At 41.9% G+C, this 22,846-nt stretch overlaps 2 protein-coding genes across 2 annotated transcripts; one reads left to right on the forward strand and one right to left on the reverse strand.

The window, feature by feature from the left end:
- Positions 1-685: 685 nt before the first annotated feature.
- LOC126721229 (uncharacterized) lies at positions 686-1,645 on the reverse strand. The gene has a single exon (XM_050424281.1). It carries the CDS (start codon positions 1,643-1,645, stop codon positions 686-688), a length of 960 nt encoding a protein of 319 aa, XP_050280238.1.
- An 18,612-nt stretch (positions 1,646-20,257) lies between these two features.
- Positions 20,258-21,103, forward strand: LOC126721230 (uncharacterized). The gene has a single exon (XM_050424282.1). It carries the CDS (start codon positions 20,258-20,260, stop codon positions 21,101-21,103), a length of 846 nt encoding a protein of 281 aa, XP_050280239.1.
- The last annotated feature ends 1,743 nt before the right edge of the window (positions 21,104-22,846 follow it).

Raw genomic sequence — 22,846 nt, forward strand, 5'->3', positions numbered from 1 at the left:
TTGAATTTGAAACTTGGTTGATTGTGGAGTCCTGCTCTGTCCATAGTGGAATAATATATGGCAATCTGTTAGCAATTGGTGTCATCTGACCATGCCCATAGGATATAATATATACAAATCTGTTCGTTACTAGTACCATATGGCCCTGTCAAGAGGGATTAAAAATGTTGTAAGAGCCTTGTCTTTACTAGAGGCTTTCCTTTTGAATTGCTGGATTGTCAATGTCCTGCAATTGTTCATACATTCTACTATGGATTTATAGTTTTCTGTCGAGGATGAAAGAAAGGTGTGATGGGTGGGGAGAGGCAATGTTGGAATAATTGGACGGTATTTTGTGGTAGTGAAGAAAGATTGGGAAAGGTAAGGAAGGATTTAGGCCCATAGGATATAGGAGGCACACATACATTATCTTTCTACTGATAGGAGCTGGTGGTAGTCGCTCTTTTATGAGGCAGACTAAGTCATTTGGTTTGTCTCTTTGATTGGAAGCTGAAAAATTATGTTTAGTGATTAACTATGTTGCACGAACACGGACACGGACACGGGAATACGGCAATTTTTGAAAAATAAGAACACGACACGGCAGGGACACGGCGGTTAAATAATTAATTAAATTTTATATTTAGACATATCTTTTAATACTTTTAGACATCCATTCCTCACTAATGACCATATTTCGAAGATGCTATTTTACTTGAAACAATCTTTTAAGCATGATGATTATTGAAGCAAATCGTGTTTCAGCAACAGCAAGTAACTTCAAAGGGGAATATGAATTAAAAATTGCTAATCTCATAGAATGATTTGTGATGAAAATACAAATGAAAGTTGTCTCATGTGAAACTTGTGCAGTCCAGTTACATTCATTATATGCAACCTCATTCTGCAAAGAGTTCTTAGGTGCACATATATTCCTCAAGGCCAAATTGAGGGTATGCACAACACAAGGTGACCAAAATATATGAGGATATTCAACTTCAACAATAGATCTTGCAGCCTTCATAACAGATGCATTATCAGTAATAATTTGGACAACATGTTGATCCCCAACCTCACCAATGACCTTTAGAAACAAGTTAGAAATGAAGTGCTTGTCTTTGTACTCTTTGGTACCATCAATGGATTTGATAAAAAGTGGCCCTTTCTCTGATGTACCCATAAAATTGATAAGTGGCCTTTTTTGTACATCTGTCCACCCATCACTTACAATGCTTAAACCCTTTTCTTTCCAAGTGTCTTTAATTAACTTCAACAACTTCTCAATATGTGCCCTCTCTTTTTGCAACAAAGTTGTTCTTAATTTATTGTAACCCAGAGGAATATAGCCTATTAAATTATTATTAGCTGCAAATTTGATCATCTCAATCCAATACGGGTTCTTAGCAAAGTGAAAGGGTAAATTAGCATAATAAAATGTCCTAGCAATAAGAGAATCTAATTGCTCTCGACATTGATTGTTAAAAGCCTTTTCCAAAGGAGAAGGCCCAACCCCTTTTTTTTTATGAAAAAATGGATGACTTGTAGCTGTACTACTCTTAGTAGGACCCAAATTAGGACTAGTAGGAGAATCAGTTGGTAAAGACACTAACTTAGGCTTCTTCAATCTACGCGAAGATTCCTCACATGCATCTTCTAATTTCTGCATTTCATTCTAATACTCATCTCCAACCTTGGCACATGGTTATATTCCAAAACCAAACAATTTTAAAAAGTGTGCCTTCACCCTTGAATAAGACCCCTTGAAAGTTTTTTCACAATAGTTACATCTAAAAGAAACATTCTCACCACCAACACTTGTTTTTTCTAACTTAGTAACTTATTTTCATAGAGGAGCAACTGACTCAACTGATTTTTCACTTTCAGTATTCATTTTAGTAAAATCACCTACAATATATAACTTTAATAAATAAAACTATAGCAGGACACACAAAAACAAAAATCACTAAATTCATAATAAACATTATAATTTATGAGGCAAAACAAAAGGCTGAGTAAAGAAACACAGTAACAGTGACACTGGGACAGTGAGACTGTGAGAGTAGGATTAAAAAAAACAAAAAACAAACACGTTATAAATTATATAAATAAGTGAGTAATAGTACACCCTTGACCCATTCACCAATATTTATAAAAAATAAAAAAATAATAAAAAAAAAAAAAAAAAAAACAGAGAGAGAAGATAACTAGAGAAGTGGTCGAACCTGTTGTCCACGCCAAGAGAGAGAGAGAGATCGGAAGGGACAGGGCATGGCATCAACGTCTATGGAGCTCGTCGATCGGCTTGATCTAGCTCCAGTAAGGGATAGAGGGCAGCAGCAGCGGGCAGAGGTCAGAGGGAGGGTGGGTTGAGAACTTGAGATGCGGGCAGAGGTCAGTCTAATGACTTCTTAGACTCTAAACTTGATTTTTTGTTTTAGGGTATATCACAAAATCAATGGTATTGGTAAGTCCATCTGTCAAAATCTGTGAATTTTTTTTTTTTCATCACTGGCGTGTTGGAGAAGGAAAAAAAAAAAAAGAGAGACACTCGTCGGACACCAGAATTCGGCGAGTCGTACCCATTCCAGTGTCCAACACATGTCTGACACCGACACGACGCCAAAAATGGCGTGTCCGTGCAACCTAGGTTTGTCTTGATCAGTGACAGCTTCTGTAACGAAGTGGAACACTCAATTCCTAGAAACACTTGTGCTCCTACAACAGCATTTGGGCAACCAACAAACAAATAGAGCAACTTAGGAAGTCCAAAGATCTCCTTGGGCAACTTGGTGATAAGAGTATTTCTAAAGTCAACAATTATCAAGTTTGGAAGCTTCTTCTTAATAGATTTTGGAACTGAATCTATCCTTGTACTCCTCAAACTTAAGTACCTTAAGAGGGGGAGGTTGAAAACTTCTTCTAGAAAATGTTGCAATGCTGCATTTTCCATTTCTACACTCGTTATTAACTTGAATTTTTTAAGAAGTTCTTTGGCCATTGACTTTGAAAAATTTTCTACCTCATACATAGAAAAGGAACGAACATAAGAGAGGTCTGTCCTTTGTAACATGGAGGGGAAGCAATTGTGAAGAGATAAGCGACGGGTTTTCTCACCTCCCAAACTGGCACTTGGACTTCTAAGAACATTAATGAAGTTCACCTTCTCAAACATGGAAAGGATGAACCCTCTTGCAAGATTAGAAACTCGACAACTCCTTATTCGTCCTTTAGAATCTCGTCTGGTCACATGAACCATGCTTATTTGAACTAGCTCAACTAAGTTCTCATATGCCACATGATCTAGAGTTTTACCTTCTTTTTCCTCAATGAACTCGCAACCTATCAATTGGTGGATCAGTGTTCCACATTTAACAGGGTGAAACTCGGGAAAATTGCAAAAGTGCAAGAAACAAGACTTGAGGTTGGGCAGTAGATGGTAATAATTATGCGAGAAAATTTTATAGCAGGAAAGAGAGACAGGATGTCCTTGTTCACATTCAGGGACAAAGGCATTAATTGACCAGGGGGACAATGGCCCCCCCTAAATTTTTTTAAAAAATATATTTGTATATATATATATGCATTAATTTTAGTAATTTTGTTCTATAAAATTACATTTTGCCCTCTTAATAATATCATTGATTTTTTTTAGAGTAACGTTACAGTTACAAATTTATCTATAATATTTTTATAAATTGTTGAGGTATAAATTCTTATTGGTTCGCATCTGGGCCTATCACTTACATCATTTTTTTTATTTACCAATAATCACTCACTATATCAACAATATACCTGATATTGCTTATACCATAGGAGTTCTAGCAAGATTTACTAGCAAACCTAATTTTGAGCATTGGAATGCCATGACCCAATTAATGAGATATTTAAAAAGAACTGTGCACTATGGTTTGCTATACCAAAGATAGCCTGCTGTTCTTGAAGGATATAGTGATGCTAGTTGGAACACCTTATCAGGTGATTCTTTGTCTACCACTGGCTATGTATTTACAATAGGTGGTGGAGCAATAAGTTGGAAGTCTAAAAAACAACAGATTATTGCTAAATCTACCATGGAGGCAGAATTAATTGCCTTATCTTCAGCTAGTGAAGAAGCGGGTTGGTTACGAGATTTATTATTTGAAATTCCCATGTGGGAGAAACCTATTTCACCCATCTTAATTCATTGTGATAGTACTGCCACTATTGGTAGAGTGCGCAATAAATACTATAATGGTAAATCCAGATCTATTAGAAGAAAACACGGTACTATGAGATCATACATAAACAATGGTACCATAAATGTTGATTATATTAGTACAAATGATAATATTGTGGATCCATTAACTAAAGCTCTAGCTAGAGAAAAGATCTGAATAGCATCGAGGGGGATGGGACTTAAGCCCAAAGAAGAATAAACTACCTATGAGGATACCCTACCTAGGGACTGGAGATCCCAAGAACTAGGTTCAAAGGGAAAAACTAATCATAGAGTAGTTTGATTAACATGCACTAAATATATGTATGAGTAATAATACTCATGTCCCTCCCTATGGTGTGCGTGCATGTATCTTGTAACATTATATAGGATGAGTTTTTATAAAAACTCTTAATGTGGACTATAGCTCTTATGAGTGGGATGTTAGAGTTGCAAAAACATCCTTGATAGCCACACCTAAGTGAGCATGGAAGTGAGGCCGCTTCCTTTGAGAATGGGGCTAGTTCTCTAAATAGCTCATGGATGCTGGGATAAAGCACAAGGTCGTAATGTGCTAGCTTAGAAGCTCGTAGCAGAGTACTGGAATATTATGTGTGTGATGTAACGTTTTGTATCCATAGAAAAAGTTATAGTTCAAGACTTAGATCACTATTAACTTTGGAACAATGTTGCTGAAACACTAAATGAGGGTTCAAGCCATTGGCACTCCCATTATGCATAATGTTCTACTTAACCCAGCAAATTTTCTTATATATATATATATATATATATATATTTACCTATTTATTTTCTATAAAAATAAGTGGGGGATTGTTGGATATTTTTATAAAAAATATTTGTAAGGCCAAAGAATTTGACAACCCGGCCCACTTTATAATGAGCCCAAGACCCACGCCGAGGAGGAAGAAATGGCCGAGGACAAACAAAGAAAGCCCAAATAGCCTAGAAACATTGCCGAGGACGATCCTGCTCTCGGCATCCCAAACCCCAAGAGGAAAGAACAGAGTGCCCCCAAGAGAAGGACAAGTACAGTAAGATACCCATGGGCGTATGGTGTAGGAACAATTCAAGAAGAAACTGTCACCTCCGCATTGAATGCGCCCAACTAACGTTCTGGCTGCATTAATGAGGAAATGACCCCTGAACAGTGCAGTCTTGGTTGCCGCAACTCATAAAGGGTTTAGGAAGGTGGCCGATGGGACGATCACTCGAGTAATGACCTGCACGATCAACAGGTGGAGGGCCAAGATCGACTAGAAAGAAGTATATAATGTGAGAGACCCTCCAAGAATGGGGGATCGAAAGAAAGGAGAAAAGAAAGGAGAAGACAGTAGCAATTGGCATGACTTTGGAAACCTCTGCAACCTAGCACTGAAGAAAGAAGAATAATCATTAAGTTCCACGGATGAAGTGCCTGAGGACACCATTTCACGCTTTAGTCTATATCCTAGTTATCCAATCCATGTATAACTGTGTCTAGTTGTTGTAATCCAAACTAAGGCCTAGTTCTTAAACTCATTCTCTACAAATTTATTGTATTGGGCTAATTGGGCTTGAAACCACTCATCCAACTGTAGAAGTGCTCGAACCCAGTTCCTACAATTGGCGTCGTCTGTGGGAAGAACTTGTGTGTTAGTAAGGGCAACAATTAGGCATGGTAGGATCAGGCCCTCATGAAGCAGGCTCCCATCAGCCCGAACTAGCCAAATCCCAACAACAGGGTAACTTTCCTAACCTCGAACGTGATTGAAATGAAGAGAATGGAAGGTTTCGAGAGGGAAGCGTAAACACCACTCAAACCAGCAAAAGCTACTCTCGCACGGGCAGTCACATGCTTCAGAGACAAAATAACAACCGAGTCTCGTAACCAGAGGAAGTTAGTAGCCATATGTCTCAGAAACAGAACGATAAGCGGGCCATGCACCGAGAGATAAATGATTTGAAGAAAAATCTGCACCATGCACAGCAAAGGCGATCTCGTTCTAGGCCTGACATGCCCTCCGATGATGAAAGTGACGATGACTATAGACAAAGATTGAGGACTCCCCCAAGTGAGACCTTTTCTCATGAAGAAGAGCACTACCAAAGGCGTAGGTGCAAAAGCCCATCTCCTAAGGGCTTGGGAAACGATGCCATGAGCAAGGCATTGGATCAACTCTCCAAGTCGCCTTTCACGCATCACATAAAAGGGGCCATACATCCTCGACGGTTCCAGCAGCCAACCTTCACCATTTACAATAGTAAAACAGACCTTGTGGAGCATGTGAGCCAGTTTAACCAAAGGATGGCTGTCCATTCTAAAAAAGAGGTGCTGATGTGCAAGGTTTTCCCATCTAGCTTGGGACCAATGGCGATGAGGTGGTTTAACGGCCTAAAGACGAATTCCATAGATTCGTATTGGCGGCTGACCCAAGCGTTTGGCTCCCGCTTCGTTACAAACAGCAGAGCTCCTCAGCCTTTAAGCACTTTGTTGTCGCTATCCATGCATGATGGAGAAACCCTAAAGGCTACTCGGACAGATATTGGGAGACGTACAATGAAATGCAAGACAATTTTGACAATGTCGCCATTATCACCTTCGAAAATAGTCTCCCAGCCAACCACAACTTGAGGAAATCTTTGACTGGCAAGCCCGCCACCAGTATGCGCCAACTTATGGATTGGATCGATAAGTATAAATGAGTGGAGGAAGACCAGTTGTAGGGTAGAGGAAAAGAGCAGTTTATCCTTCAGGAGAGGAGGGATTTCAGGTCAGACAGGTATAACAACAACTGTCCGAGGAGAGATTTCATAGGGCAACCCAGAACAACTAACACACAGACTGTCAATACTGTATTCCGAGAACCAGTACATCGGGTGCTGGAGAAAATCAAGAACGAGCCATACTTTAGGTGGCCGAATAAGATGGCAGGAGAGTCCTCAAGGCGCGATCAGAACTTCTATTGCCAATACCACCAAGACCACGAACATACCACGAAGAACTATAGGAACCTCTAGAACTACCTGGACCAGCTAATCCGAGAAGGAAAGCTGAAGCACCTTCTGCATCATTCCAGTGGTCATCAAGGCCAGGCCCATCAAGAAGCCAGGAGGGATGCTGCCCTAAGGCCACCTGCAGGGACGATCAACATAATCTTGGCCACACTAGGAAGAACAAGCGCACGCCCTTCACGAGTGTTATCAGTGGCTCAACTGCCTGCCGAGGAGTCCCAGCCTGGGCCGAAGAGGGCCAGAATGAACTCTCGTCTTGTCTTAAATTTTTCAGAGGAGGAAAAGATCGGAACCATCTAGCCCCACGACAATGCGCTGTTGATCACTCTCAAAATCGGGGACTACGATGTGAAAAGAGTGATGGTGGATGGCGGCAGTGCGGCCGAGGTTATGTACCCTAACCTCTATAAGGGGCTGGGGTTAAAACCAGAAGATTTGATGCATTATAACTCCCCTCTGATGAGCTTCGATGGGAAGCTTGTCGTTCCAAAGGGCATGATTAGGCTGCCCATTCAGACCGGCCCAGATATAGTAGAGGTGAACTTTATCGTGGTGGACACTTACTCCCCCTATACAGCCATCGTCAGTAGGCCCTGGCTCCATACCTTAGGGGCTATTGCCTCCTCGTTGCATCAGAAGGTGAAATTCCCGTCAGGAGACCAAGTTCTTGAGATCCGTGGTTGCCAACCCACGGCGAGGTAGTGTGTGGTGGCTGTCGTCTCGCACCAGCTTGATGCGAAATCCTTGGCCTCCGTTGAAAAGAATTTATAGCAATCAAGGGCCTCGGTTTCGCCCCATGACATAACTGTCGAGGAGGCGAAATGCAAAGATTTAGAAGAGGTGGTTATTGGTGGTAACCTGGAGAAATTCTTTCGGGTAGGGGCTCAGCTGCCTCTTCAGGAAAAGGAGGAGCTGATTGAGTTTCTTAAAAGAAATATTGATGTATTTGCATGGGATGCCTGCGATGCCCCCGGATTGACCCAGCCTTCATCTGTCATCATCTCAATGTCAACCCGACCATCATTCCCAAGAAGCAACCACCCTGTCGCCCGTCAAGAAAGCGTGCCGATGCGATCAGGGATGAAGTGGCGAAGCTTAAGCGTGTTGGGGAAATCAAAGAGGTCTTTTACCCCGAATGGCTAGCCAACACTGTGGTGGTCAAGAAGAAAAGCGGGAAATGGCGGGTTTGTGTGGACTTCACAGACCTAAATGGAGCGTGCCCAAAAGACCTGTTCCCTATGCCTCGGATAGACCAATTGGTGGATGCGACAGCAGGCCATCCTCGGATGAGCCTTTTAGATGCCTTTCAAGGCTATCATCAAATACCACTAGCGTTGGAGGATTAGGAGAAAACAGCCTTCATGACACCAACTGGGAACTACCACTACAAGGTAATGTCGTTCGGTCTAAAGAACGCAGGATCCACTTATCAAAGGATGATGACAAGAATGTTTAAGCTGCAATTGGGCAAGAGCATCGAAATCTATGTCAATGATATGGTATTGAAGAGTAAAGTGGTGTCCGAGCATTTAGGGGACCTCGGCAGGACCTTTGGCGTCTTGAGGAAGCATAAGCTGCTCCTAAATGCTTCCAAATGCTCATTTGGCGTGGGATCAGGCAAGTTTTTGAGCTACATGGTTACTCATAGGGGAATTGAGGTTAACCCCGAATAGATCAAGGCTATAAATGATCTGAAACCACCGCAAAATGCAAAGGAGGTCCAAAAGCTTTCTAGGATGATCGCAGCCCTCAATCGATTCATTTCCAGGTCGGCGGATAGATGTAGACCATTCTATCTCTTGATCAACAAGTGGAAGTGGTTTGAGTGGTATGAGGACTGTGTTGTGGCCTTCCAGCAACTCAAGGAATACCTATCCCAGCCACCTATCATGTCCAGTCCCGAGGCCGATGAAGTCCTATATGCATATATTGATGTGGCCCCCCATGCTGTGAGCTTGGTGCTAATACGGGATGAAAATGGCCTTCAAAAGCCAGTCTATTACGTGAGCAAGTCACTGCATGAAGCTGAGATCAGATACTTACCCCTGGAGAAGGCCATACTGGCTGTGGTCCACGCCACGCGAAAGCTTCCCCATTATTTCCAAGCCCACACAGTGGTTGTTCTAACCCAACTACCCCTGAAGTCTGTACTTCAAACCGCCGATTACACTGGAAGGATTGCCATATGGAGCATAATTCTGGGAGCTTTTGACATCAAGTACATGCCTCAAACCTCCATAAAGGGCCAGGTCCTAGCTGACTTGGTGGCCGAATTTTCTGAACCACCGGTAGAAATAGTAGCAAAGGAGCGGAAGGTGGATGGAAAATCGGTTGGAGTAATCTCTACGCCAGGACCCCCATGCTGGAAGGTATACGTTGAAGGCGCAACAAATCAAAGGGGGTCTGGAGTGGGGCTAGTCCTAATATCTCCTGAGAAGACTATCATAGAGAAGTCCCTGAGACTTGGGTTCCCAGCCATGAATAACAAAGCCGAGTATGGGGCCTTGCTACAAGGAATTAACATGGTGCAGAAAATGGGAGGAAAAGCAGTGGAGATGTTCTCGAACTCGAGACTAGTAGTGGGCCAGGTAAAGGGAGAGTTAGAGGCCAGAGACGCAAGGATGCAAGAGTACTTAAGCCAGGTCAAACGCTTGTAGTCAGACTTCGATCCTTTCAGCTTGTCGCACATCTCCAGAAGTGGAAACACTCATGTAGATTCTCTAGCCACGCTTGCGACCTCCTCGGCAGGGGTCTGCCTCGAATTATTCTTGTCGAGGGTCTGCCTCGAGTTATTCTTGTCGAGCATCTGGATAAAGCAAACGAAGTAGCCAAAGACATGGTCCATATCCATGAGGTTAGAGTGGGTCCTAGCTAGATGGACCCTATGGTGAGGTTCCTCAAAGATGATATCTTGCCCGAGGAAAAGTCAGAGGCCAAAAAGATACGAAGAAAAGCTCCTTGGTTCTGGCTGTCCGAGGACCACAAATTGTACAAGCCCTCCTATTCCGAGCCATATTTACTGTGTGTCCACCCTGAGGCATCAAAACTACTGCTTGAAGAGCTGCATGAAGGGATCTACAGGAGTCACACAGGAGGAAGGTCTCTGTCGCACCAAGCCATTACCCAGGGATATTGGTGGCTGGGGATGCAGAAGGAAGCCCTGGAATATGTTAAAAAGTGTGACCAGTGCCAAAGGTTTGCCCCAAATATTCATCGGCCAGGCGGGGTCCTCAACCCTTTATCCAGTCCATGGTCGTTCGCCTAGTAGGGTCTGGATATTGTAGGCCCTTTCCTAAAGGCAGCAAGAAATAAGAGATATATACTGGTCGGCACAGATTACTTCACCAAATGGGTCGAAGCTGAGTCTCTGGCAAACATCAGGGATGTGGATGCTAAGAAATTCATCTGGAGAAACATTGTCACACGATTCGGGGTCCCTCACACCCTCATTTCAGATAATGGACTCCAATTTAACAGCAAGGCCTTTAGAAGGTACTACTGCGAGCTGGGAATCACAAACAGGTACTCAACTCTAGCTTATCCTCAAGGAAATGGGCAAGCCGAAGCTGTCAATAAGGTCATAGTCAACGGGCTTAAGAAGAGACTGGATGACGCCAAGGGGAGATGGGTAAAAGAGCTGCCGCACGTCTTATGGACCTATCGGACTACACCACGGCGGTCAACAGGGGAGAAACCTTTTGCCATGACCTATGGGGCCGAGGTTGTTATCCCTCTAGAGGCAAACTTCCCAGCGCTAAGGACAAGCTCCTTCACCCCGAGCAGTAATGATGAACTACCAAGGAAGAACCTAGACCTGGTCGACAAACGAATAGAAAAGGCAATGATCCAGTTAGCCTATTACCACCAGAAGCTCAAACAGGGATATGATGCCAATGTGAAGCTTAGACCGCTAGCACCAGGGGACTTAGTGTTGAGGAAAGTTGTGGGTGCTGCCAAGAACCCATCCTGGGGAAAGCTTGGACCCAATTAGGAAGGGCCATACCAAATTACTTCAATTGCAGGAATAGGAGCATACTACCTAGAAGACTTAGATGAAAAAGCTATACCTCATCCATGGAATGTAAATAACCTGAGAAGGTATTATTATTAATAAAAGCATTTCTCTAGTTCAAATTTTAAGTCTATCCTGATTATATGTCTTGCATTCTGGCAACCGTCTAAGTACTAGACAGAACCAAGGTCTTGCATGGTCCTCAAAGTCAAACCTATGAGGAAACTGGCTACTTCAAAAAAAATCTAAGTATTAGACAGAACTAAGGTCTTGCATGGTCCTCGGACTCAAACCTATGGGGAAACTGGTTAATTCAAGAAAATCCAAGTACTAGACAGAACCAAGGTCTTGCATGGTCCTCGGACTCAAACCTATGGGGAAACTAGCTACTTCAAGAAAATCCAAGTACTAGACAGAACCAAGGTCTTGCATGATCCTCGGACTCAAACCTATGGGGAAACTAGCTACTTCAAAAAAAATCTAAGCACTAGACAAAACCAAAGTCTTGCATGGTACTCAAACCTATGGGGAAACTAGCTACTTCAAGGAAATCTAAATACTAGACAGAACTAAGGTCTTGCATGGTCCTCGGACTCAAACTTATGGGAAAACTAGCTACTTCAAAAAAAAATCTAAGTACTAGACAGAACCAAGGTCTTGCATGGTCCTCAGACTCAAACCTATGGGGAAACTAACTACTTCAAGAAAATCTAAGTACTAGACAGAACTAAGGTCTTGCATAGTCCTCGGACTCAAACCTATGGGGAAACTGGCTACTTCAAGAAAATCTAAATACTAGATAGAACCAAGATCTTGCATGGTCCTCAGACTCAAACCTATGAGAAAACTGGCTACTTCAAGAAAATCCAAGTACTAGACAGAACCAAGGTCTTGCATGGTCCTCAGACTCAAACCTATGGGGAAACTAGTTACTCCAAGAAAAATCCAAGTACTAGACAGAACCAAGGTCTTGCATGGTCCTCGGACTCAAACCTATGGGGAAACTAACTACTTCAAGATTCGTAAAAGTTGTGGATATGGTCTAAGTGCGCGCTCAGTACCTCGGATCATAGGCTCGGTCCCTGCCCCCTAAGAATGTAGGAAGACACAAACTAAGTGTCCCCTTAATGCCAGTGAGTTAGAACTTAAAGTTTAAATTTCAATTATGATACGTACACCCGGCAGCAATAGTGTGTATATAGAGCTTAAAGTTTAAATTGGTAAAATCATTTCTTTCAAATTAAAGTTCACCTTCCCTCATACCCTGTGTCAAGCGATTCATGGATAGATGGTAACGTTTTATTACCAATTGCTTATTTCAATTTTTTGATAATTGGGGTTGTAAAGCTGCTTAGAATAACCAATTTACAAGGCACAAGGTTCACAGTAATAACAATAGTAGTAATAACAATAAACACATGTAGTCGAAAAATTTTAATTACAGCAATTCCAAGGTCCTTAAAACAAAAAAGCACTAACTAAAAAAAAAAAAAACTAAATTAAAGCTGAGCAAGATTGGCCTATGACCTTATTGACTTCTTCAACTTTATTTTGGCCCCTTCCTTGGGGAGCTGAGCAGGATTGGCCTCAGGACCCTTGGAGACATCAGCCGGGGGAATGGTCTGAAGGGGCTGAACCAAGAGAGCTGGCTCTTCGACATGAGAGGCCTGAGCACTGACTATAGACTCGGCAGCCTCCTGGGGCACTTCAAGATTCGGACTTCCATGTGTTTCTGTCGCCCCAGGAAGCTCACCCCCCTCGGCTGGCTCATCAAGAATGGATACGGCCAGAGCAGCCTCAGGCCGAGCAGTCTCAGCCTCTTCTGAAGCACTCACAGCCTCGAAGCTGGCAGGGGCGGTCTCACGAATGGCTGGAGGGTAGTATACCTTCTCCACCCTCCACAGATCGGATGAAGCCTCAACCCCAGCTTGTTTGAGGGCTTCATTCCAGACCTAGGAGCAGTAGAGCCTGCATACTCCAGGGTTTTGAGCCTTGAGAATGGCCTGGGTCTCAGCCACCCCCGAGTTATAAACCTCCTCCTTGGCTTTCTCCTTGGAGCTCTCGGCCTCCATCCTGGCAAATTCAGCCTCCGTCTTAGCCCTCAGAGTTTCGTCCCTGGCCTACTCCGCAACATTTTTGCCTCCCTCCGCCTCAGCCAGTTTTTTCTTTAGATCAACGATTTTCTCCTTAGCAATCTTCAGCTGATCTTCAGTTTCAAGTAGGCGCTTTGTCTGGCTTTCGGCCTGTCTCTAGGCGCTGGCTAAGCTTGATTCGGCATTGTCCCTAGCCCTGGTCATCTCCTTCAGCTCCTCCCTGGCCTTAGAGAGGTCAGCCTCGGAGTTTTTGAGGGTCCGTGCAGCGTCCACGCGCTTGTTACGTTCAAGCTCCAGGGACTTGCTCTGCTCCTTAGCCTCATCCTCTAGCCTATAAGCGGCCTGGACGGCTTGCCAATTGGAACAAACACATGATAAATGGGAAATCAAGGAGCAGAAATCAACGGAGTCACAAGTGTAAGAAACCTTACCATGCCCAAATACCTCTTAATGTTGAGGAAGATCTCTTGCCTCCTTAGATTCCTTAACTCAGCCACATCAAGGTCCTCTCCAACACATCGGCCACATCAGTAGGGAGCAGTAGGGTCCTCTCCAACGCATCGGCCACATAAGTGCCTTCACCGCCCTGGAAGTCCCTTAGGGAAGCGTTGTCCATCAGCGACTCCTTATGAAGCATTGGGGCAGGAAGCCAAGCCTGGGGCGCAAGTTGAGCGTCAACCTCCTTTCCCTGGCCTTGATGCCCAATCTTCAATTGTTTCAAAACTCGTGGGGCTTCGTCTTCCTCTCGAGAGGAGCAAGATTTCCCCCCCTCTATGGGCTCCTTGCCTTTGGCAACCCTCTTCCTTTTTGGATCGGTGGGCTCGGGCCGAGGAGGCAAAGTCAATTGGTAGGGAGGAGGAAGTCCAGATCGTGGAGATGGTGGCTGTGATTGGGTGGAAGACGACCTGGTCTAGGCAGACTGAGGCTGGGACGACGAAGGAGGAAGAGGCTTGGATTGTTACTTCCCCGGCGCGTCCTTCCCCGGTTGGCCCTCAAGAAGGTCGAACAGGCCGGTCGTAGGTTTCCTCTTAAAGCCCATTTCTGCCTGAGAAGATGTCCTCACTGACAAGAGATCCACCTCGGACAAATCGGGATCGCCCAAGTCACCAAAACGATCCTCAAATGGACTAACTTGGTCAAACACACCAAATTCTTCCTCTGACAGACCTAAATCACCCTCAGCCTCCGCTGCTTGGTGGGATGAAGAAGAGCCTGCCAACGGGATGCCTTCGAGGACAGGAGATCCTTCAGGGATCAAAAATCCGTGCTCTACTACAACAATTTTCTGAATCCGAGGATCGTTAGCTCTGATCACGTGTTTCAGGACGGCGAATGATTTCTGGATAGGATTGTACCCTAGGATCTTGTGAACGGCCCTAACTTGGTTGTCAGCTTTGTTTACAAAAATCACTGCCTTTAGAATGGTCTCTAAATCTCCCCAGTTGGTCAGGTGAAAGTGCCGTTCAAAGGCGCGCGGATCTGCAAAAAGAAAACACATTCACATTAGCAACCGAACAATGCAAATTACAATGGCACAAAAGATTAACCCTCTCCTACTCTCACTATCCCACCTGGCTCCCCCTCCTCTATTGGGCAATGAAGGCCATCGTGCCACACCTCGGACACAATAAGGAAGTCCTTATTCAACCCTTTGCTAGTCTCGGGAAGGCACTGAATAAGCCGAACCTTATCATCCCCCGTCTTCATATAGTAGGATTTACCCTTTAGGTTTTGGAGGTTGTAGTACCAGTTTACGTCGTGGTGGGTTAACCTCAATCTCGTTTTCTCGTTTAGAGCATCCATACAACCCAAGATCCTAAACATGTTGGTAGCACATTGGGTGGGAGCTAGCCGGAAATGCCTAAGGTAATCCCTCATCACTGGCCCCATAGGGATTCTCATACCACCTTTTATAAAGGCAATTAGGGGAATCACCACTTCACCCTCATTTCTCCTAAAATGCCACTCTCCTTCCTCACAATACCTCAAACCTACATTAGGGGGTATCCTATAATCGGCGATGAATTTTTCCATCACCTCTTTGGTCTTAACCAACTTTTTTAATTTACCCATCCCTAGAAACGGCTAGAAAGACTCAAGGAAAGACAAAGGAGGGAGAGGGGTAAGAGGAAAAGAAACTTAGAAGAGAGAAAACACGAGTTAGGGAGAGAAGAAAACTTATAGAAATGAGAAAAAGCTCCTCGGACAAGCTTTTTATGCTGGAAAGAGACTTGAGTTTGGCTGGAAGTTTGACTGAACTCAGGATATGTGCGCAAGAACTCTTAAGTACAAAGGTAAAGAGACAAATCAGTTCAAATGGGTATTTATACCTCCCATTAAAAGTAACTGTGCGGGTTTTCTCGCCCATAAAGACAAAGGAATCTCCATCGTTAGATTACCATCGCACCGTTGAACGTGGGGAGCACAAAGCTGCCAAAATTTAATGAAGACACGCTTCATATACCAAAGCGCTAGGAACGTGCCTCAGGCAAGCGAAGAGGCTCTGGAATTGATGGAGGACAAGACTTGACAAGCCATGACAAAGGCCCGATGTCACCAAAACCCTTCTCTCCATCCGAGAAGCCAGACAGCAGGATTTTAAGGGGCTGTTGTGGGGCCAAAGAATTTGACAACCCCGGCCCACTTTATAATGAGCCCAAGACCCACGCCGAGGAGGAAGAAATGGCTGATGACGGACAAAGAAAGCCCAAATAGCCTAAAAACATTGCCAAGGACAATCCTGCTCTCGACATCCCAAACCCCAGGAGGAAAGAACAGCACGTTGGCAAAGGCAACCTCCCAAAGCGCCCCTAGGGGAAGGACAAGTACAGTAGGATACCCATGGGCGTATGGTGTAGGAACAATTCAAGGAGAAACTGTCACCTCCGTATTGAATGCGCCCAACTAACATTCTAGCCGCATTAATGAGGAAATGACCCCTGAACAGTGCGGTCTTGGTTGCCGCAACTCACAGAAGGTTTGGGAAGGTGGCTGATGGGACGAGCACTAAAGTAATGACCTGCACGATCAACAGGTGGAGGGCCAAGATCGACTGGAAAGAAGTATATAATGTGAGAGACCCTCCAAGAATGGGGAATCAAAAGAAAGGAGAAAAGAAAGGAGAAGACAGTAGCAATTGGCATGACTTTGGAAACCTCTGCAACCTAGCACTGAAGAAAGAAGAATAATCATTAAGTTCCTCGGATGAAGCACCCAAGGACACCATTTCACGCTTTAGTCTGTATCCTAGTTATCCAATCCATGTATAACTGTGTCTAGTTATTGTAATCCAGACTAAGGCCTAGTTCTTAAACTCATTCTCTACAAATTTATTGTATTGGGCTAATTGGGCTTGAGACCACTCATCCAACTGTAGGAGTGCTCAAACCTAGTCCCTACAATATTATATTTATTTCAATACTCATTTATGTGTATCAATTATTCCTTAATATCAAATAGGTTGATTGCTAAATTTTGAAATTCAAATATAATTCAAAATTTGAATAACTTTTGTCAATGGTTTTAATTAGGAAATTTATGAACATTAACGTGATATTAATACCATAACTGTCAGCATATTTGGTTTTATTATCTTATTTGAATATGACATAATAACGTCATATATGGAAGAATTTCAGCACTTAAATGTACAGCTATTGTTGAATTATTTTATGTTACCATATATACACAAATGTTTATTATTTGGTTTAATAGACAGTGGTCAAACAGTTAGCAATTTTTTGTAAAAAATATTCGGAAAGAAAACTTTTGAAAAGGTATTGTAATAATAAGCCATTAAATGCTTGGCATTATGACCCTTTCTTTTCTTGTTCAGCAACGTAATCTATAGGGCATTAATTTCAAAAATTATGACCTTTTCTTTGTTCCCAACGTACAGATTGAGATTCTGGCTAAGTCAATATTTGATTACGGTTTATATTTTATATATATATATATATATATATATATATATATATAAAGAAAGCTATTGATTATATATATTAATTTCAATAACTTTATGACTATTTAATTGATATCAAACATTTTATTTTTTGGCTAAGGACAAGCAACATGTCTGGTTCTATATATATGGAAAGAAATAAAAATTTCAAAAACACACATTTTTATTTTTTAGAAAGCTGTAGAATTTTCAAAAAAACAATTTTTTATTGTCTTCAACACTTACCATCTATTGTCTCTTACTACTCACAAAAATATTTTATCTTTTACAAAATTTCCTGGGAAAAGAAAGTACTATAGAGAGCTTATATCATACAAGCAGGCTCACAAGGATAATTAGCAAAGGTGGCTAGGCTGTTGTATCCTGGTGACAACGTGCAGAAACTATTTGTTTAACTACATCGAATATACCATAGATGGCACGATTTATCTCAAGACAGTAACTTCGTCCACGTCTCATCTCTGCCACCTCTTTTGGTAAAATCAAATTGTGTAATTTCCAAGGAAAATTCAAGTATTATCTCTTCTTTATTTCCAACAGTAGAGAAACAGTACCACCTTGGAAACTATAGTTATTGCTCCTGAGAGTGCAATTTCTACCATTGTTTGTCTTCTCCTTCTTCGATTCCAAGCAATCAACTTTGTGACAGAGTTGAGACTTGAGTGGAAGGGCAATAATTAAGTAAGATCCAAGATTGAAGATTGAAGATTGAAGAAGACAAAAATGAAGATCGAAGAGAAGCTGACGAGTGACGAGGATGCGATGAGATGAGGTTGTGTGAATTGGGACAACTGATTCAGACAAAAGGAGTAAAGTGCATCAAAAGGCCTCTTTTTCTTTCTCTATGAATAAGAGATTTTATAATTTGGTAAGAAGAGGAATATCCAGCACCCAAAAACAGCTTGTCAACAACCATCCCCCGGTTACCAAAAACAAAACAACCATCCCCTAATTCACACGTGTACCACTTACAAAAAGAACATGGCAAATTTCCCTTTCCAAATTTTTTTTTAATGGGAATTCCCCTTTCTTTTTCTTTTTTCCCCTTTCCTACTATAGACATCTTTTATATAAATAAAATATATATATATATATATATATATATAATAGCATTCGTACTATAGACATCAATCAAAGTCTATCAAAGACAAGGTATTGATTTATTGGGAAAAATATTGTTTCTAGCTAGGTTACATTCTCCTCTTTTACATTAATATTTATATTTATAATTGACGCAGACATGTTTATATTTAAAATATATATATATATATATATATATATATATATATATATATAAATTATGTATTTGGTCCTTATTTTATGTACTATATTTTAATTTGGTTTATAATCTTTTAATTGTGTTAAAATGATCTCTATCTTTTCAGTATCGAATCAATTTAGTCTTTGCCATTATTTTTTAGATGAAAATTAATAAAGCATCTAATGGCCAAAATAAAAAATTAGCTTTTGTTGATGTAACAATACAATAATTTTATTTTAACCATTTACCATGTCATCAATTTTCATCTAAGACATAACGACAAGAACTAAATAAAAATGTTAGAGACCAAATTGACACAATTGAAATGTTATGGACCAAATTGAAATACGATGTATAGGATAGAGACCAAATACATAATTCACCCTTAAAAAAAATGTTTAACTATAAATATGTTTAAATTTATTTTACTCCCCTACTATGTATATGGTAACTAAAGAAACTATCTATATATAATTTTAATGAGTAAATTTGTTAATGAGTAATGTGACTTGTTTAAACAATATACATGGAGTCTTTATAATTTGACACTTAATAAATTGAAAAAGATAACTATAAACATATTTAGAACCAAACTTTATCCTTTTTAGCAATTGGTTTCTCCAAAAAAAAAAAAAAAAACAAAAAAACAAAAAACTTTATCATAAACGAAGCACGGATCAATTGTATGTTCTATCACTCAAAGTGACCTTCTAGGAAATGCCACTGAGAGAGACGTGCCTTATGAATGTACTGGAAGAATAAAAGCTCAAAAATATCTAAGGGAAAACTGATATCACCGCATTAAATGCTCTGCAGCTAACTTTCTGGCTGCATTGATGTGGAGAAGACCCCTAAACAGTGCTGCCTTGACTACCTCAACTCACAGAAGGCCTAAGAAGGTGTCCGATGGGACAGGCACTCAAGTAGTGGTTTAAATGATCAACAAGTGTAGGGTCAAGATCATCAAAAGGGAACTATATAATATAAAAGACCCTCCATGGAGAGGGGATGGGAAAATAGAGAGAGAAATCTAAAGAGAAACACTATAGCAGTCAGGAAGTAATCGTGTAATCATACTTAAGATAAATATACAAGAACTGATCTCCTTAGACTTGTCCGAGGACGACTTTCTTCAATTGAAATCCATCTACCTTTCTGTTCTTGTCATTTGAATCCACTTTGTTTGCCATCCAACTCATTCTAACCCAGTTTTCCAACCCACTCTCTACAAATTTATTGTTTTGGTCTTTTTGGACCTAAGCCTATTCATTCTTTGGGCTTGGGATTCCAATTCGGTCCTTACAATTGGTGCCATCTGTGGGAAATTCTGGTGTTGTAGTAAGTCTGACGTAAAACTATGGCGGGGTCGAGTCCACACCAAGCAGAATCTACGGGGTCCCAACATGTAAATCATTTTGTCAACCTCAAGCAAAGGAGGGATTGGGAAGGGAGTGTGCATACTACCTAGTCTGGTAGAAGCCAATCTCGGGGGAAGAGCCACCTTTCTCATGAAGAAGATACCAGAACCCTATAATTGGAGATTGACCATCTGAAGAGAAAGCTGCGCTGCGAACAGCAAAAGTGGACTCCCTCCAGTTCTGACCCTTCTTCTAACGATGAAAAAGAAAGTAGTTTTAGACACAAGTCAAAAACTCCTCCCAGTGAGTCTTTCTCATACGTCGATGACCACCATCATGAACACAGAAACAGGAGTTTGTCCTCTAGAGGCTTAGGAAATGATACAATGAGTAAAGCGCTCAACCAAATTTCCAGGTCGCCTTTTACACAAAGAGTGGAGGAAGGGATGCTTCCTCAGCGGTTCTCCCAGCCCACGTTCACCATGTATAATGGTCGAACAGACCCTGTGGAGCACATGAGCCACTTCAACCAGAGGATGGCTGTGCACTCCAAGAATGAGACCTTGATGTGCAAAGTGTTCCCCTCGAGCTTGGGGCCAGTGGCGATAAGGTGGTTTGATGGATTAGCTGCAGGTTCAATTGATTCTTTTAGAGAGCTCACCCAGGCCTTTGGGTTCCGCTTCATCACATGCAGTAGGGTCCCTCTGCCCTTGGACTCCTTGTTGTCCATGTCCATGTGGAAAGGGGAGATCCTGAAAACGTATTCAGATAGATACTGGGAGATGTTCAATGAGATTGATGGTGACTTTGATGATGTGGCCATCAGGACCTTCAAGGTCGGCCTACCTACTGAGCATGGTTTGAGGAAGTCCTTGACTGGGAAGCCTGCTACCAGTGTACACAAGCTCATGGAACGGATAGATAAGAATAAAAGGGTTGATCAAGACCAACAGCAAGACAAGGGAAAGGGTAAGGTTATCCCTCACAAGAGGAGGGATTTTAGGTCGGATTGCTACAATAATAACAGACCTCGAAGAGATTTTGCTGGGCAGTCGAGGCACATAGCTCCTCAAGGGGTTAACACCGTGTTCCGAGAACTAGTGTACCAAGTTTTAGAGAAGATCAAGAACAAGCCATACTTCAAATGGCTAAACAAGATGAGTGGAGACCCCTCGAGGCGTAATCAGAGCCTTCATTTCCAATACCACCAAGAGATGAGGCATACCACTTAAAACTGCAAAACTCAATGAAATCATCTGGATCAGCTAGTCAGAGAGGGAAGGCTACAGCAGTTTTTGTATCGACCTTACAGGTAAGGAGACCAATCAAGGTCAGGAGCTCAAGGGAATGCTTCCTCAAGGCTCCCGTTAGGCATAATCAATGTCATTTTCGCTGCACTTAGGAGAACTGGTTCTCAACCATTTAGGATAATGTCTATAGCTTGGATAGCAGCCGAGGGCACTAATTCATAACCAAAGAGGGCTAGAATGGAGATCCGACCGGCACTAAGTTTTCCAGACGAGGACAAAATGAGAACCATCCAACTACACGATGATGCTTTGGTGGTCACCCTCAAAATAGGGGGGTATGATGTGAAGAGGGTGATGGTAGACCAGGGTAGTGGTGCAGAAATTATGTATCCTGACTTGTATAGAGGGCTGAACTTAAAGCCTGAGGATTTGACGGCCTATGATTCACCTTTGGTGAGTTTTGATAGGAAGGTTGTCACCCCAAGGGGCCAGATTAGGTTGCCCATACAGGCAGGTTCGAAGGTGGTTGAAGTGAACTTCATTGTAGTGGACACATATTCTCCCTACACGGCCATAATGGCGAGACCTTGGCTTTATGCCCTGGGGGCCATATCTTCAACTCTGCATTTGAAAGTGAAGTATCCATCAGGGGACCGAGTTGAGGAGCTGGTAGGGAGCCAGTCCATGGCTAGACAATGCTTTGTGAGCGTTTGGTTTCAGCTGAAACCAACGTTCACGTTTTCATTTCCGCGTTTCTGTCCTTTTTTTTTTTTCAGCGCATGAACAGTAAATTTACTGTACAGAGACAAAAATTACTGTTTATGCACTGTAGCAGTACTGTTCACGTACTGTAGTAGCACTGTTCACGCATTAAAAATATTAAAAATGGGTCTCACGGTACTTTTCACACATTTAAAAATTATTTTGCTACAATGTTTTCAGTTTTCAATTTTCAATTTCAGTAACAATAAGCTCAATCCAAACGGACCCTTTGTGTCAGCAATAATGCATCAGCCTGCAGCTGAGTCCTCGGCCTCAACTGAAAGGGCCTTATAGCAATCAAAGTCTCCAGTGTTACCTGCAAATGGGCAAGCCAAGGAGGCGAAATGTGAGGAGTTAGAGAAATTTGCCATAGGTAATGAACCAAAGAAGTTCTTTCAGATTGGGGCCCAGCTACTACCTCAGGAGAAGGAAGAGCTGGTGGAGTTTCTCATGACAAACGTTGATGTATTTGCTTGGAATGCCTAATTCACACATGTACCACTTACTTACAAAAAGAACATGGCAAATTCCCCTTTCCAATTTTTTTTTAATGGGAATTCCCCTTTCTTTTTCTTTTTCTTTTTCTTTTTTCCCCTTTCCTACTATAGACATCAATCAAAGTCTATCAAAGACAAGATATTGACTTATTGGGAAAAATATTGTTTCCAGCTAGGTTACATCCTACTCTTTTACATTAATAACTATATTTATAATTGACGCAGGCATGTTTATATTAAAAAAAATGGTAAATTATGTATTTGGTTCTTATTTTATGCATTATATTTTAATTTGGTCTATAACATTTCAATTGTGTCAATTTGGTCTCTATCTTTTCAATGTCGTGTCAATTTAGTCCTTCCCATTATTTTTTGGATGAAAATTAATGACGCGTCTAATGGCCAAAATAAAAAATTAGCTTTCGTTGATGTGATAACACACAAAAATTTTATTTTGACCATTTGC

The sequence above is a fragment of the Quercus robur genome, chromosome 4 (assembly GCF_932294415.1).
Source record: "Quercus robur chromosome 4, dhQueRobu3.1, whole genome shotgun sequence".
Taxonomy (NCBI): Eukaryota; Viridiplantae; Streptophyta; class Magnoliopsida; order Fagales; family Fagaceae; genus Quercus; species Quercus robur.

What these genes read in the sequence shown, in the direction of transcription:
- LOC126721229 (XM_050424281.1), bottom strand. Translation starts at nt 1,645, where the DNA reads ATGCAGAAATTAGAAGATGCATGTGAGGAATCTTCGCGTAGATTGAAG.
- LOC126721230 (XM_050424282.1), top strand. Translation starts at nt 20,258, where the DNA reads ATGAGTAAAGCGCTCAACCAAATTTCCAGGTCGCCTTTTACACAAAGA.